The sequence below is a fragment of the Vanellus vanellus genome (assembly GCF_965231255.1).
Source record: "Vanellus vanellus genome assembly, chromosome: 16".
Lineage (NCBI taxonomy): Eukaryota > Metazoa > Chordata > Aves > Charadriiformes > Charadriidae > Vanellus > Vanellus vanellus.
Genome location: NC_138921.1, coordinates 12891943 through 12909820, shown reverse-complemented (window position 1 = coordinate 12909820; position 17878 = coordinate 12891943). Strand labels below are relative to the sequence as shown.

Below are 17878 nucleotides of genomic sequence, written 5' to 3'. Positions count from 1 at the left end.
GAGATGCTCCCTCAGACCACGTCCAGCCCCCTCCGGTCCTTCCAGCAGCATCGCTGCGGGCGCACCTTTTCCCAGCACCCTTCTCCGGGACTCAGCCCCTCAGGGGTTGTTCTCAGCCACCCCTCCAGCAACCACCCGCTTGACTTACAGCTGGATTTTGCTGGGTGAGGGGGCAGCCTAAAATCGACAATTTATCCTAAGTTGTTTTTCTCGGCTTCCCTGTGCACACGGGAGACAGCAATAGGATGTGTGAGACTCCTGATGCCTGCAGGTTGTTGCAGCTGCAATCGGGCTGTGCTAACTCAGCATTTTCCAGCACCCCTCCTCCGTTTGCAGCAGGGTGGGACAGAGGAGAGCCGTCCCGGCGCCCGTCCCTCCCGTGACGCTGGCTGGCCAAGCAGCAGCCCCGGTGCCGTGGCTGCCATCGGCAGATGAAGCCATGAGCATCCCGAGCAGAGGCAGACTGCGCTGGAGCCCCTTCCGCCACCCAGGAGAAGAAGCCTAAGGGTTAAGGCTTTCGGAAGAGGGCTCTGCGTGTGTGTCTGCCTTTCAGTACTCATCTCAGCCACTTCGCTTCCTGCCTTGGTCCCGTGCCAGCGAGAGCTCCGGGCCAGCAGCGCCCTTCCTTTTGCTTCCTTCTGACGGCTTAGACACACAGGCAGGGCGCTGCGCTCGCCGCCCAGGGACCTCTCCAAACCTGGCCCGGCTCCCGCGCCCCGCAGCGAGAGGCAACACTCACCAGCTCCACCTGGGGACCCAGTCCTTCCAGGATCCGGTGGGCAGCCTCTGCCTTCTTCTGCAGGGAGGAAAGGAGAGAGGGAGAAGAAAAGTTATTTCTGCCATCGGTTACGGTCGCAGCCCTCTGCTCCCGCTCTCTCCCTGTGCCAAAACCCCTTCCCAAACCTCCGCAGAGCCGCCACAAATCCCACCCTTGGCTGAACGCGCGTGGAAAGGTTCGGCTCAGCCCCTGGACCTGCAGGAAAGCCCCACGGGCGCACGCGAGTCATCACGACTTGTAACGCGTTCGGAGCTCTGCCTGGGAAGCCACCCGAATCCCCGACCCCTCGGGGTGCCAGGCGGGGGGATGGCACCCCGTACCTCCGCAGGGCCGCCGTGCCAGGAGGAGGGCGGGCGAGCCGGCACGCACGCAGAGATGCCCTTTCTAGGATTCATCGCTTCACGAGCATGTGATCGTTAGATGCGAGCTGCCCTTGGCTCCTCGTCGTGCTCTCGCTTCCCTCCCCTCCCCTCCCCGCCGCAGAGGAGCCCTTCTCTGCCCCCTCCCGCCCCCGGCCAAGCTACCTAGTGCTTATTAGAGACAAAAAAAAAACCACCCAGGAACACGTGTCAGGGGCTGTGCGGTGGTTGCTAATTAAACAGGCCTGAAAAAAAATAAAAAGACATGGGTTGGCTGCAGCAGGAGTCTAAATAAAAGATGACATTTTCAGTAAACAGCACTTCCTCGCAAAGCCCGGCTTTTCAGCGGGGGTTACTGACAGTCCGATAAATCCAGATCGCCGCACGCTGCCGATGGGCCACCGGGCTGAGCTGATAAAGCCAAATACCTGGCAGCCAGGGGGGGGGGGGGTGTGGAGGGGTGCGAGGAGATAGATTTTCAGAGGCATTTGTTCAATAAAATAGGTAGGTTTAGCTATTTTGGGGTAGGAGGAAGAGAAAATCCACAGCTGCCTAAAATAGGGGTGAAGGAGCACTGTAGAGAGCTGAGCTTCCCAGGATTTAAACACGGGGGGGTGCCAGGGGAGGAGGGGAAAACCCTTTTTTGAAGCACATTCAACATTTTAACCCAGTAGAGCCCTGCTGGAGCTGCAGGGTGAGAGTCGAGCCCCAGGGTTGGGGAGCTGGGGGGGACTGGGTCCTGGGCTGCCCAATTTTGGCAAACCCCGGGTGAAGACCACCCCTCTCCCAGGGGCGGGGAAGGGATTCCGGCTCCAGAGGTCCAGCTCACGCTGCTCTCGAGCACCGGGCATCTCTCACCTTCACACCGGCTCCCGGCAGGAGGAGTTTCCCAGGGTCTCAGCGCAGGGGACGCCTCACCGAAAGCTGGCCCATCTCCCTGCTGCCTTGTGCCCACCTCCACCCCCCCTCCCCGGGGTGGGTTTCCAAAAGCTTCACCTACCCACCCCTCCAACCTTGCCACCGGCCGGTCCTCGGAAGCGCTGACGCAGCGGGTAGGTGTGCAAGTTCCTCACCGGGGCTTTGCACACCCACACACCGTCGGATCTGCCAGCGTGCACTTTTGCAGAGCCGTCCCCGAGCGCCGCTGCATGAGTCACCTCTGCCCGCAACCACGCTCACGGCCCCGGCGAAACCGCCCCGGCTCGCCTGCAACACCCGCGCCGGCTGCCTCACCGCAACAGGGCGCCCCGGAGACGGTTCCAGCTCCTCTGTTTGCTGTACGCTCGGGAGGACGCAAAGTTTGTTTGCGATTCAGAAGCCATCTCAAGGATGCCAGGAGAGAGGGAGCCCCAAAGCGCGCCTGCTCTGGCACGGTCCCCGCACGTACGCACGAGGCACGCGGCAGCCCCGCTGCCTGTTCATCCTGCGCAGCAGAGCTCGGGGTTCGCGGATGTCACCGTGACTGCATGGATCTCGCAGGCAAGGACACACACACACATACACGGACCTAGGGATGCTGTGGCAGAGCCCAAAACGCAGCTGGAGCCCGTCTCGGCAAACTGCTCCGACCCTCTAGCCTCTCCCGAGTCCCTGCTCCATTCTAGAAGGACCGCGGTCGGGGAGTTGCCCCCAGTGCCCGGCGCTCTCTGCAGCGCTCGGGGATGCGCAGCCGGGGCAGCCACCCGGCGCCTGGCTCCCGCATCCCCGCTGTGCCGCTCAGCGCAGGACAGGCTTCTGCATGGTGCCGGATCGGCGGCAAGATGCTTCCAGGGACCACAGGGAAAAGGGACGGTTGTCCTGGTGATGGAGATGGGTGTTTGGATAGCAAGAGCATCCCAGAACGAAGCCTGGGAGATGCTGGGAAAGAGCTGCGACAGAAGGAAGCGCCTGCCCTCACCCGGGGCTCGGGCTTCAGGGAAAGGAGATATGTGTTGACACATGGCGATTACATTTTCCGCACTGCAATAAACTGCTCCCAACTCTTCTCCCCCGCCAGACTGCTGCCGATGCGAGGGTGCTTTGACACGTACGGGAAAGGAGGGATTGGCCCTGACCCACGGGGGAAGCAAAGCGATCCCCAGCGCCAGGACCCACTCGCCAAGCACAGCACTCGCAAAGCTTCAGATCAACAGGGCATAACACGTGGTGCAAGCCGTAAGAGGCATGTATCTACCCTCCTCATAAAATACCACATCTGCTACAGAGTGTGCGCCTCTTCCACGCGAGAGCCTGTCCCGTAACAGGGATTTCCCACCGGGTTAACGAAGGCAGGAGGGACCCGGCTAACACAGCACCCGGCTCTGCCGTCCCCAAGGATGCTCCAGCTGATGATGGGGCAATCAAAGCCCAGCAAAGGCGGCCCAGGCCAGAAACCCAACAGCCACACAGCCCAGCCCGGCTCCCCCCAAAGCAACAGATGTTTCCACCGCTGCACACCTGACTCCGTTAACGGGAACAGGGCAAGTCTGCCCGGGGACGTGCCCCTTGGAAACAGTCATCAGGAGACGGAGGTCTCCAAGCCAGAGCTTAACATTTTGGTTTCCATGAGCTATAAAATCTGCTGACCTTGGAAAACATCAGCACCACGGCATTCGGAAGTCTTAAGCAATTAAAACCAGAGGGGAAGATTTTGCAGGGGGGGTCATTAAAACTACTGCAAAATACTCTGCATCTGCTGCCGAGACGGGGATTTGGCCAACTGCCCTCCTGCCGACCGCTGGGAAGCATCAGCTTACCCAAGCTTTTTGTGATGCATACCTGGGACAAAAACCAGCAACCCAATTAACTGCAGGCAGCGTAATTGTGAGTGGAAGATGGCAGCCCCAGCTCGAGGCAGCCGGTCCCAGCAGAGGCCCGTTCTCCCGGGCACCAGCCCTGGCAGCGGCGGAGGGCACAGCAAGGAAGCGAGGATGCTGCAGGCCCGTGTGCATGATGCGATTAACTTCGAGAAAGAGCCGAGTGCGTTCAGCTGCTGCATTTGCCATGTTTAGACAACTTAATGAGACAACCCAGAGGCAAATCACCATAGGCAGAACATGTGGCGAATCAAGAAGAATGACATAATTTGTCTTGCATTAACCGACTGTAATATACACGTCTCCAGAACGAAAGATCAGGAGGGGAAGCTATTCCGAGCACGTCATATCTTTGTACGTACACAAAGAAATGCCTCTATCTCGAAAGCTGCCCAATTAACACTTGACACCCACTGTAATTGCTGATGCTCCTCGCTGCATTTATCAGATCATAGCAGAGCCGTAATGAGCTGTCTGAAAGGCCATGCAGACAGAGGTGAGAGCTGGCGGCGGAATTGGGAAGGACATATTACACCCAGCAGAAGGTTCCCACCATGCTGCGGCTCATCCTGAAGGACAGACAGACACAGGGAGACACACTCCCACCTGGAGACCCAGCGAGCCAGAAGCCTGGCTGGGGAATTTAGGCAAACCTCAAACTGGGCAGCTCCCCCTACATCCACAGGACCTTTGCCGGAGGCTACCGGCAGCCCTGTTAAATCCTTTCCTTTCCAAAGGCGCAGCCACCTACGGCTTGGTTCCAATACTGGTTTCGTTAGGAGCACATTCAGTGATTGATCCTGCAGAAGGAAACCAAAGGGTTCATCCGACACCTGCTGAATAGCCCCATCCGTGCCTGCAATCCCTGTGATTAACAGAAAGAAACGTATCAGGCAGCAAATCCAGCCATTACTTCTGGGGAGATGCATGAAGATTCCCCACCGGTTTTATAGTCCCTCTGCAGCTCCACAGTAAGCAGCTAATGACCCCTTTTCCCGATCCGGTACAGAGTCCTGAAGTATTGCCACAGCCCTGGGAGCAGCGGCGTTCATGGAGGGACTGAAGCCCCGAGGCTGAATTTTGCCATCCCATTTACCATCAGCGTCGTTTTGCTCCGGTAGAGTGGCTCTGGGTTTGGCACCGGCGCGGGCACACTGCGGGCACTTCCAAGGGCAGAGACACTCACGTGGAGCACGTCTGAGCGTGACTTGGATGGAGAGGTGAAGCCCATCACATACGAGTCCTCCATGCGCATTTTTGGAGCGATCACGGTGCCTCGAGAAGTGCAGCTGAACGGCAAACACTGCTCTGTGTCACTGCGGGGCCCGCGGATGCGAAAGGGGACGGGCAGATGTGGCAGGCAGCAGCATCTGCCCCCAGAGAACCTCCCTGCGCACGGGCAGGGGCAGGGGCACGGGCAGGCGGACCGCGGCTGGGGAGAGCTCTTACCCCATCTCACGCTCCTCCAGCAAGCCCGGAGCTAAAGACACCTTCGCCCCCAACAAAAACCTCCCTGCAGACTTCAAAAAATCTCCCTCCTCACCTGAAAAGCATTTGGCTTCCAAAGCAAACTCCAGCCCCTTTTTTTTCCTTTGAAGGAACTTAAAATAGGCACGGGAGGGGGAAGCGGGCAGGAGAGCAACTTCCCGGCCGTGCGAGCTCCCGCGGGGATGACGAGCCAACCCTCGAAGCAGCGGAGCATCCGAAACCAGAGGAGGGAGAGTCTGGGATTTTGCGTGGGCTCTTCTTAAAGCAAAGTTTAAAAATGGAAGAGAAGGAAACACAAGAGTTATTTTGAGCAAGCGGATCTGAAATTAGGAGGCGGCATTTTCTTGGACCGACTCCAGCCACGGCTCCATGCAGCACAAAGCTGCCGCAGCTGAACCGTGCTCCCAGGGTTATTTATAGCAGCCCGTAGGCAGCAGCGCTGGGGAATGGAAGGGTTTCTATTTGGGACCGGCCATGTCCTGCATGGAGATAAGCAAAGCCCTTGGAGAGGCGGGAGAGTGGCGCACAGGGCGGCGCTGGGAAAAATTCCTGTCCCGGCAGCACGATGTCCCGGGGACAGGCAGAATTGCAGGAGCGACGGAGGCAAAGAGGCAGGCTGGAGTCAGAGTTTGTTCAAATTCAGGAGAAGCGTGGCTGAAGCCAGGAGAAATCATGGAAACCCTCAGGCGAGACACTTTTCTACACGAAGCAGAAAGCAAACAGTCTGGGGGGGATTTCAAGGCGCTTCCCTCTGTGCCAAGATCCGCTGGGACCAAACCACGACCTGGCAGTGCCGGTTTCATGGGTAAGGTTTTCATCCCTATGACCACGGGTACTAATTTTTTTCCCCCTTTAAACCTCAGCATTGTCTCTCCGAGAGCCAAACCATCCCAGCCGTTAGCCACAAAGCAGGTGGGATGAGCCCTGGCGCCGTGGGAAGGGAAAGCTCCTGCAGCCGGCAGGGATGGCCACCACCGGTGCTCCCAGCCGGACCGCGGAAGCCCAAGGATGCTTGCCCTCCCCGGGCTCTTCTTGAACCCAAACATCCGTGAGCATTACGGGACGTTGGTCAGCCTGGGTGGGATGTGCCAGGCTCCTCTCACCCGGCCCAGGGGCTGATGCTCTCCAGGGGCGCCCATGGGATGCGGGCGCCCCGCACGCTCCCCGCTTCCCCGCGCCCGGCTGCAGCCACCTCCCCACCGCAGCAGCAGCGATGCAGCCCCGTCCCCGAGGGCCGGGCCAGCGGACGGACGCGCGCAGCGGTGGTTACGAATGACTCATCACAAAAAGTAAGAAAACTGAGGAAACGGGTCACGTTGGAGTTAATATCAGTCCCTGCCTATCCTGTGTGGAGCGTGACACGCCAACTCATTGCAGGTGGCTCGCCGGTCTCCGGCTTTGGCTAGTCATTGCCAGCCAGTTTCTGTGGTTGGCTCGCTCGTAACTCCATCCACAGGCAAGGGGTGAACCCCGCACCGTAACCGGGTCTCCGCTTGCGCACAGACATAGCATCGTGCTCTGCTGTCTGCAAGGTCACGGTGCCGTTCGAAGGCATATTAATTTTAAAGCAAGGTGCTAACGAGGCTTTGCCATTGGAAACCACTGTTGAACGTTCTGCCGTTGCCAAACTGCTGACAACGTTGCCATTGCACAGGCGGCTTTTAGAAATCGAAGTCTGAGCACTTGGAGCAGTTAGAGGAAAGCTCTGGTCCCCCCACCTAAGGAGCCGGAGCCGTGCCACAGGGTCCACGCTCCTCCCCCCGGACAGATTTGGGTTCTCTGCACTTCTCATCCTGATTTCCAGGACCTGAAAACACAGGACACAGCATTATCTGGTCTGGGTTAATCATGGACAAAGCTTCTAAGTCAATGCATCTACCGGGAACTCCGGATCCTGAAGCAGCCATTAAAAACAGACCTTTCCCCTTTTCCTCTGGACTATCTGAAAGCCCGTCGTGCGTCACCGAGCCAATCCCAGAATAAAAGTTATCGCAAACAAAAGCGGCCCTTTCAGCAGCCAAATATGAAACGCTCCCACCCCGACCACCACATAAACTAGAATTTGGAAAAAAAAAAAAAAAAAAAAAAAACAGAAGAAGAAAAACAAACAAAAACCTGCAGATTTAACGCTCGAAAGCGGTTTCAGTGATAAGGTTTTATTTACCGCGCCAGCTCCATGCTGACGATGCAGGTCTGATTCTTCCCTTTCTAATGTAAATCGGGAGTTCATAGAAAATCAGAGTTATACAGACATAAAATCCCTGTGGGATCTGAGTCACACTCAGTGCCTTTGAGTAGTTAACGGCTAGATTATACTTTGCAATGCTAAAAGTGTTCATTTATTTATTCTCTTATTTATGGATGGGGCATTAATGCTTTATGAAGGTATTTGAGGAGGGTAAACGGATAGCTGGGAACAGGCTCTGCACAGACACAACAGCAGCGGGGGGTGGAAAAAGTTCAAAACAATCCTTTGAATTCCAATTTTACAGCATAATGCTGAATTTATAGATAGATAGCTGTGCCCTTTTGAAGGAACAGGCACTGAGACAGAAAACGAATTAAAATTTAATCTTATTGATTTCCACCGACTCAAATCCCAAGAGCGAGACAGACGCTGCTGCCTGCTTCCACCGCCTCCACTGCATCAAACCCAGTTTTTCGGAGGGCTGACAGCGGAGCAGGGATGGGCTCGCGTGGCCACGAGCCGTCGGCACCTGCAGTGTGCAGGGGGGCACTCGTCCCAGCCCTCGGCACGCTGCGGTGGGTCGCAGCGCACGGCGTCCCCTCCCTGGCACAGCGACGGAGGGCGAAGTCACGCCGTGTCCTGACGCGACCTCTCCCTCTCCGATAAATGAGCTCAATGTTTTAGAGGAAAGCTGACGTGTGCTTGTTTGCAGGGACAGGTCTGACACAAGGACGGAGGCTGCTTTTTATCTGCTGGTCTCCCAGCGGGAATCCTGCCTGGCTCCGACGCACGGCAGGTCTGCGGAGAGCCTTCGACCACCCGGATGCGGCCGGCAGAGAGCGGGCGATGGGGGCGCGCAGGCTCCACGTTGTCACGACGGTCGGAGAGAAGGTGCAAGCACGTCTGCGAGCACGGCAGCTCACGGAGACTTTGGGCACGCAGGGGACTTGGGGGAGAATTCACCCAGCAAAGTCACGCGCTGGTGGGCTGCTGGCACGGCCAGGGCCGCCACGGTGCAGCATCCTCCAGGACGCGCTGCCAAGGAGAGCTCAGCCAGCCCAGCGTCCCAGGAAAGGCACGGAGAGCCATCCGGAGCAACACCAACGCTGCCCTCCTCCCTGTGCTTAGCCAGGGACCTGGAAATTTCCATTTGAAGCACAAAAAAAAAATCCTCAAGCCCAGGTACGCTCAAGCAATTTCAGGGGAAGACGCATGCAAGGAATCCCACAAATGGCCCAGCGGAATAAAGCCACGGCTAAAAATGTATACGGAGGCTCTGCCCTGGTTATGGGGCTTTGAGGGGAAGGTAGGCACGTTCTCTCAATACAGTAACGCATCCCAGAGGGGCAAATGAAAGCCCGCAAGGAGGCTGTGCCACACAGCCACCACCTTAGAGGTGTCAGACGCAGCTTTGCCCCCACCAGGGGAAGCACTAAAGGTCACTCACACAGTTTAATTTAGGAGATCCCCCAACACCTGCACCGCTGTCAGCCTCTAGCAGCGACGGAGACACCCATCCCAACCCCATTTCCCCAGGTAGCTCCGCGCCATCCTGCCAGCAGGCGGCTCCCGGAGCGGGGTGATGCGGATGGGCAAACACAGCCCATCCCGCACCCGTGCGCCCTGCAGCCGAAACGGTCCTCGGAGCTCCCAATTGCACCTTCTGAACAACCTTGGGGATTTGAGCACCCGTCGCTGTTTTCAAACATCTCTTCAAGAACTAAAAAGCACTTTTGAAAATAGGACTCGGGTGCTTCTGAAAATGCTGCCCACTGTTTATTCGCAGTTTAGTCTACGGATGGTACCAAAAATGTTAACTTCCATTCTCATACATCCTTTGAGAAACGGTACAGTTTGCGCTCACAGTTGAAATTTTGGCTTGGAGACAGGCATGTGTGTTTCTCTGTGTTACACCGCAAACATTTCCCTAAAGGCACTTTTCAGGGTGCAACTTCACAGTTCGTCTTTGGAGACAAGACAAAGTGGCCCCAGTCAGCACGTACCCATGGCAGGAGGCATCTCAGTGATGATGAATATCAACTGCCTCTCTATAAACCAAGTCTCCGAAAACCTTCCCAAATGCAACCACAGCCTCACAGGACAGCATTTCACTGCAGTCCAGAAGAGCTTCTCTCTGTCCTTCCCCAGTAGGATCTGCACAGTCACCTTTTTTTTTCTGGAAATCAATTACTCGTCCAGCAGAGTGCGGCAAGAGGGGGACTACAGGTCACGTTTTTCCACAATTATCCTCTCCGACACCAAGGAACTTCTCAAATCATACACGTTAAATAGGTCACAAGAGGGAAAACCAGTGTGACAGGCATTTAGCATCAAAAAACCTGAATTCTGAGAAAATCTGATACAGGCCAGCGCCAACCTGCATCCCAGCCCCTCATCCATACCCGGTGCGGCGGTGAGAAAAATATATAGACTTCCCTGATGAACCATAAACTAAAATTAGAAACCATTCACCCCTGCAAAGCCACAGCTATCGCCAAAAGGAAAGTAGGTCACAGAATTGCCGGCTAACTTGATTTTCCGGCGTTTCTAGCTGCTCTGTCCTCACGTAACCTCCTCTCTCCCATGGACCGGTTTTGGTGTCTCCTTTGTTCGGGGTATAACTGCACGCAGTGTCTAACTCCGGCACAGCCTGGCAGGAGCGGTGGGAATGGGCACGGCGGCACCCGCCTGCTCAGTGAAGCACAGACCCGCGGTTCACGAAAAATTAAACCGGAGCCAGGCGACAGCCCCTCCACGAAGCGCCGCTGCCGCCCACCTGCTCTGGCACCGCCACAAGCGCTGGCTTTCTCCCCCTTCCACAATATTGCTCTTCAAAGATCATTTCAGGCTTTGCCAGCTCTTCTGGGGTGCTTCACACTCTCGCCTCTTCCCGAAGCCTGAATATCCTCTTTATTTGCATTCCTTACCGCGCGCTGCCTCCCTCAAGCAAGCCGCAAGCTGAGCCGTGAGAGTAAATCAGGCTTCTCCTCCCTCTGCGCCCAGGCTGGAGCCCTGGCTCAGCCCTTACAGCCGCTTTTCCTGCGGCAGACCTCCAGGCATCCAACTTCACTGCTTCTCCGCAGCACAGAAGAGGCAGAAAGGCTTAAAATTTGGCTCAGTGGCCTTCCCCGCTCTTCATCAGTATATCTCTATCTGGCTCACAGCCCGTTGCTCCTACCAGCTCACCTCGCAATTAAGCGTTAAGCTGCAGCACAGCCACAGCCGACACACGGCTGGGTACGCCCGGATGCTCTGCTGCCACCAAATCCACCCAAAGCAACCTGACGGCCGACCACCAGCCGCTCTTTTGCACCCACGATCCTAACTGATGCTGCTCCCACGTCCTTTCCTCTTCCCGTTTTCCTCCTCCTGGTGCAAGGGGAAAAGCAGCCATCACTGAAAGGCATCCAAAACACATCCAACAGAGGCGAGAGGATGAAAGCTCAGCCCGGAGAAGCCCTTTAGAAAGACAATTGCATCCTGGATCCCACTTTTGTTATGGAGCCATGACAAAGGCAACGCTGCCGGCAAGGCTCAGCACACCCTTCCCCTTGCAGCCCACAGCTCGGCATCTCCGTGTGATGTGATGTGACCCTTCAAAGGGTCCTTCCATCACCCGGCCTCAGCCGTTACAATCGGCCAGCAAGGCTCTGCCGACTCTCCATTGCTCGCGAATAGATGTCTTCTTCAGAGGAGGAACTTCCCTCCAGCCTGCTACGGTTTCTATCAAGCAAAAGGGAAGGGTTGCTTGGTTTGAGTCCCCTGCCCACAGACGGGCTTGCTTACACGCTACCCGCAAGGGGACTTTACAAGAACTGGGGAAGAATCATCATCCCAGCGATCACGCAGACACGAACACGGAGCCAGATTTGAAATTATGCAGACATCTGGTGTTAGACGCGACCTCCACTTGCTGAGCACCCACCCGGAAGGAGAGCACCCTATCGCGAAGGTCAATAGCAAAATACTCCTGGCTTTGAGCATCAGCATAACTCGGAATAAAGTCGGGCACACTGACAAATGGATGCCACAGTATGTGACAGTGTCACAGCTGTTACGGCCAGGCCCTTTCAAGGAGAAATGTAGAACTCCACACTTGCTCTCCCCGCTCTCTGCCACCACCCACGGGACAGGGCAGCAACCCCGAGGGACTGTCCTGGGCCGTGGCAGTGCCTTTGAGAGTAGATCGTGTCTGTTGTGGAGGAGGTGATGGGAGATTCAGAGAGACAGAAGGAAAAGGGTGACCTTGTTGCTGGGGTGGGCAGAGACAAGAGGTGACAAAGCAGGATAAAGGCCTGGCAGGACACAGCCCCAAGCCAGGTCCTGCTAATGGGGGCTGCTCCAACGCAGGCCTTTGGGGATGCAGGGGCTGAAGATCATAGAATCATAAAATGGTTTAGGTTGGAATGGACCTTGAAGATCATTGAGTTCCACCCCTCCACCATGGGCAGGGACACCCCCCCCCCCCCAGCCCAGGTTGCTCCAAGCCCCGTCCAACCTGGCCTTGAACACCTCCGGGGATGGGGCAGCCACAGCTTCTCTGGGCAACCTGTGCCAGGGGCTCACCGCCCTCAGAGTGAAAAATTTCTTCCTAATATCTAATCTAAATCTACCTTCTTCCAGTTTGAAGCCGTTCCCCCTTGTCCTATCGCTACATGCCCTTGTAAAAAATCCCTCCCCAGCTCTCCTGTAGCCCCTTTAGGTACTGGAAGGAGCTATAAGGTCTCCCCGGAGCCTTCTCTTCTCTGGGCTGAACACCCCCAACTCTCTCAGCCTGTCCTCACAGCAGAGGGGCTCCAGCCCTCGGACCATCTTCGTGGCCCTCCTCTAGAACCGTTCCAGCAGGTCCGTGTCTTTCCTGTGTTGTGGAAACATCACCTTTCCTTCCCTGCCTCAGCACCGTCCTTCCCCTCATAGCACGGTCCAGGTACACCCAATTGTCCAGGGAGGACAGCACTCAAGGGAATAGGAATAAAAATGTTTGAAACCTCCTTTTTTTGGACGTAAGCCTTGCACAGGAGGCATAAGCTGTCTTGCCCAAGACCCCTGGAGAGGGCATTTGGTGGTGCCACAGGGAGAACGGCCTTGAGGAGCACTTGGCACCTGCCCCCAAAGCCCAGTGTCTGCAAAGCTAGCACCAGCCCGCGCTTGCTACCGCTTCAAACACATCGACCTCAGTCTTCACCCACTCGCGGAACAGACCGTGCCAGCGCTGGGTTTCCTATTGCTCAGGGAGAGAAGCAGATGGAAAAAGGAAAACCGGGAAAATTGCACCGCCTGGGAACGCAGGGTACGTGATTCTTTTTTTTCTTTTCCCCTTCTCTTTAGGAGCCGGGCACCTGGATTTCTGCAGCTCCCAGTGAAATCGCAGGCCTCGCTATTCAAAATAATTAGCGACTGGTAGTTTTCCTTTTATGCAAAATCATCCTTTTTATCCAACACCTAAATGAAAATGAATATGCTTGATTATCTACCAAAGGGCCCAATTTCCCAGCATCGCTCTGAAGCACACGGCAAAATTCACGTCTCCTCAGGGTGCTGTTACAGGCAGTGGCTGAGCGCAACAAACGAGCGGTCGAGGCAGAGATCCAGAGCCAGGGATGCCGGCGTGACCTTTGCTAATGCTATTTACAGCATCAAATATCCACAAACCCAGCCATGGCTGCATCCACGTCCTTCCTGCTCCAGCCTGGGCAGCTCAGGGGCAGCCAGGAGAGCTCGTCCTGCCAGTATGGGTGCATCACGGATATCCCCCTCCATCCATGCAGCCCACCCCAAAGCCCATCCTTTGGAGCAGCTTTCAACTAGGTTCACTCCCAGGGGAGAGGATGAAATAAGCTGTTTAACAGACAGGGCTCTGAAGCACCTCCTGGATGCTTCAAATCTAAGGCTGACGGCAGGAACCCCCCCAGGCAGGTTCTTCAGAAGACATCTGTGCTCAATCCACACGGCAGAGTGAGCTCCTCACGGCTCAGCCCTCCATCATCACTATTCCCGACGGGGCTCCATCCCTCAACCTCCCCAGGGGTCTCGCCCAGGGGAATCCCCCACCTACCCCTTACCGACCTCCCCGTCCCCGGCCAGGGGGACACGGCACGACCGCACGTTTGTACTTCCATCGTTTCCAGACTCACCCTGTTCTCGTCGTAGATGATCTGCACCAAGCTGCGATGTTTGGACTCGATAGGAGGGGGGGAGATGGGCTTTTCAGGCTCTGGTGGTTTGGCTGCTTCTTCCTCCAACTGTTGCTGTGGAAGAAGAAGGAGGGGGGGGGAGGAGGAGGGTGAGTCACAGCGAGAAACGCAGCCGTCCCAGTCCACATGAGACTCTCGGCAGTGCCGCGACCGAGGCTGAAACCGCCATGGCAGAAGGTTTCCCGCGAGACACGGGCAGGCTCAGGCCGCGGAGGGACGGGGAGAGGGAGGAGAGCTGCGTAGCATCCCCTGCCACGCAAGCGCAGCGCTCTCCCGCCCTGGGCACCCAGCCCTGTGCTGGTGGGTCGGCGCTTTTTTAGGCATGGAGCATGAGGACCTGCCTTGAACAAACCTCCTAGAGAGGGCTCGAGGCTAGAAATAACAATTTTACTGGAAACCCTTAAAGGGAAGCGCAGCTCCAGCCCAGCTCCCTGCTGGTACCAGCCTCCGGAGCTGCTGCCGCGCTGCAGGGAGCAGCAGAGGAGCGAGGGGTGAGCAGCGGGGCTGCTCTCCACCTTCGGCGTTATCTTGCGATGCTGCGGTTGGAGGAGACGCCTCGGGATGACTGTTCTTGATGAAATGACTTGTGCGTCGGCCGCCCCTGCACCGCGCAGCCAGACGTGCCGGTAAGTACGGCGGAGCAGGCAGTAACACGGTGAACCCTGACACCTCTGGTGAGTCGGCCCGATGGGACGCATGCCGGCCCTCCCAGCCAAGGTGAGAGATGCAAAGTGCTCAAGAGGGTGAGCAACAGCTACAGGAGTCCCTGCAGAGGACAGCACAGGCCACCGAGATACCCTTTGGTGAACTTTCATAGAGAGCCCAAGTACTGAGGTTGCAAATGCCTGCAGCGTGAACATGCCACGCAGCTCCGGCTGTCCCGGCAGGCACAGGAAGAGCTGCTGAGGGCACTGGCAGAGCATGAGCTGCCTTCCAGCCATCAGCCATCACGCTCTCCTGGGAAGGTGGCTCTGAGACTCATTCCTCTCCTCCCTTCATACAGGACAAGCTGTCCTGAGCAGAAACCACCAAGTCAGTCCAGGCTCCAACTAGAGAAAGACCAGTAGGGGTGGACGGCCATCACCCGGGTGACCTGCCCTCAGAGACAACAGTGCCAAGAAGCTCATGGTGTTGGCTCTTCTGCCTTCTTACTGTCTTCACTGCATTGCCACAGCTCCACGTTTATGGTATCCGGGCTTTGAGGTGCAGCAGCTGCATGCAAAAATACACCACGCCACCCCCTCCGGCACCACATGTCTGCCTGCACTGGGACAACGTCACCCAAGGTGTGTGTCTCATCCCAAGCTTCACTCCCACTCCCAGCAGAAACATCCAGGAGCCCAAGAACTGCTCCATGAGCGTGTCCACCACGACCCCACCACACATGCAGTAAAATGCACCCGGCCCCAAGGCCGGCTCAAATGCCAGCTACCCCCTTGGGAGATGGAGAGCAGGAGGGAGCACGTCCACACATCCACCTTTAGATCCACCATCCACTCATCTTTTAATATGTTCCTACCCATCTTGGAGCCGCTCAGGCCATGGCAAACTTTAATTATAAAGCAGCGGATCTACGAAAGCACTTTTGAATATCACCGTGGTCAGCGGGTATATCTGACATAGGACCTGCACCTCCTGCTCTCCTGATGAGTGCGAGGCAGGAGGAGACATCTGAGCCCTTCCAGTAAGTTTGAGGAACTGCTCAGCCAAAAGAGGAAATAACAGACTCCTCCGGGCTCCTCCTGGGGCCACCGGCTCCTGCGAGGAGGGAGAGCTCGCGCTGCGCACGGCAGCTGTGGGGCAGCACAGGCACGGGAGAGGGAGTGGTTGTCAAAATACGCCTATGATTTTTTCACTGCTCGGCTCTGAATCTCCAAATCTTTGTATTTTTTTTTTCCTGCAGCTAAAACATCCCCTGTTGAAGGAAGGGGAAAATAGAGCCAGTCTCTGGGAAGAAAATGCACTTAGGCAATTGGCTTGCACCAGAGGCGACTGCACCACCCTCGTCCCAGAGACAGTGGTGTCTGGTGGTCCGAGAAGAAGGTGGGCACCTATTCCTCCTTCAGATCATCTCTGCTCCTGCTGACGACACCTTTAGCAACAGTAGGGCTGTAGGATGCAGTCCCAGAAAACACTTAAGCACCCAGATAGGTCTACCGGCTCGGCTGGGAAAACTCACGCCCCTTAAATTAAATGTTTTTCAATGGATGAAGCAACCCCGTGCTGTGGACTCCGACTCATGCTCCACCTCCCCACAGGCAGACATCTTTGCCCATACAGGGAAAAGCAGCAGCATGGGGAACACTGAGATATAGACAAAAAAAAGCCACCATCGCCAGGCAGATGGCTGAGCACCATCCCGGCCAGGGAGCAGGCTCTGGCAGAGGCAGGACAGCCTGGGCTCCGCATGTTGGCATCAGCGTGCCCATCTCTGGGTCTTGAACTAGGGGTTACTGCAGCCATGCGTGAGGATGGCCAGGAAATGGCCAGCTTGGACAGTCTGCACCCTAGAAGGGGGTGAACCTTTTCCCGGCTCCACGGGGATCCATCCCTTCCTGCCCGCAAAGAGCTGCGCTCCAGCGGCACACATGGAATGCTCCAACCACACATACAACAGCCCCAAAGCTCCCTTCTCTTCTCAACCATGGCTTTCTCTGGTGGCCCAAATCACAGCGCCTTGCAAAGGGGATGAGGGCCCGTCGAGAAGCCACAGCTGAAACCACAGGCTGCAAAGCAGTTCTCAGCACCAGCCCCAGCACACAAGCAGCGCTCCCAGGCACCTGCCTGCTCTTGTCGGCATCCTCACATCAGCCAAGGCGCTCCATGGCACCCCCTCGCTCCCACGTGACAAACTCCAAAAACTCCAAAGAGCGAGCCACAAAAGGCATCAGTGAGATCCTCTACTTCTCTTGGGGAAAATATTTGGGTTAAAAAAAAAAAAAATTCAGAAACTTGGCTACATTGTTCTGGAAAGCCACAAAAATTCTGCAAAGCGGTCGGGTGTGTTGTAAGTGATTTCAGACGAGAGGATTTGATGGTGTATCAGGAAATGAAAGTTTGCCAGTAAGTGGAGGCTCATTAAAAGCAGCTCGTTAAAAGAAAAAGTACAAATCTAATTATAGCTGAAATACAGTAGAGAATTAAACTCTACTCTCTGTGGCGTAACACTGTCCGGGTATTAAAGGGCCAGATGCCAGAGGTAAGGATGTGGGCAGGGTCTGCAGGCAGCACACCTGACCACAGCAGGTTGAGCGCGCGACAGCCACCCCTGGGAGCTGTGGGAAATGGCAAAGCAAAATAGGTCAGGGTTCCCAGACACGGCCAAAATGGATTTCTTAAAGGTCTGCCACAAAAGCTAGGCTGGGACCGTGACCTTTACAGGCAGAGAAGCGGGATGAGAGATGAGTCTTGACGGCTCCACGCTCTCTCCCCCTCCCCACTCCCAGCGGCGGCTGCCTGAGAGTCCCCTCCTCTCCCCAAATGAAAGCCAGCGCAGCAGTGTTGAAGGGATGCAAGATGCCACCGTTAACCATATCCCCGGCTCCTACAGCATCCACAGGCCAACCCATTTCCAAGTGGAGGAGGTGCCCTCTCCAGGTAAGAGTCCCTTTGGCTGGACCACACGCTGCGGAGGGGCCACCGAAGCCCGCAGCGCTGGCAGGAAGGTGGGTGACATTTCAGGAAGACCCCATCCCCGCACATACCAGCCCCCGTGCTGAAGGGACCTGCCTGACGAAGTCAAGGTCGTTACACACGCCCCCAGCTGCCACCCTGCCTCGCGTGAGGCAGCCATCACCCGGGTACCACCATGCTTCACCTGCCCCGGGGGGAGAGGAGAGGGCTTCCAGCCACAGGGCATCTCTGAAAACCACTTTCAAAGAGCTGAGGGGAGAACAGAGGAAAACCGAGAGAGGATATAGATGGAAGGGGAAACCCTGGAGCTCTTCCACCCAGCCAGCTCCACCTCCATCACCAGGTGGGAGTGTTGTACTCCCGGAGAGCCCTTCGCCAAGCTCGGCGCCCGGGGAGGCTCAGGCATCGCTGCGGAGAACAGCCCGGCAGTTTCTTTCTCCTTC

The 17878-nt window shown here is 56.5% G+C and overlaps 1 protein-coding gene across 1 annotated transcript in view; it reads right to left on the bottom strand.

Moving 5' to 3' along the window:
- NCOR2 (nuclear receptor corepressor 2) overlaps positions 1–17878 on the bottom strand; it is a 258054-nt gene that overhangs the window by 114233 nt on the left and 125943 nt on the right. The window contains exons 6-7 of the mRNA XM_082491424.1: positions 13743–13856; positions 740–796 (exon numbers count right to left, since the gene is read on the bottom strand). Of these exons, the coding sequence (XP_082347550.1) occupies positions 740–796; positions 13743–13856 (171 nt within the window). The remainder of the gene's footprint in view (positions 1–739; positions 797–13742; positions 13857–17878) is intronic.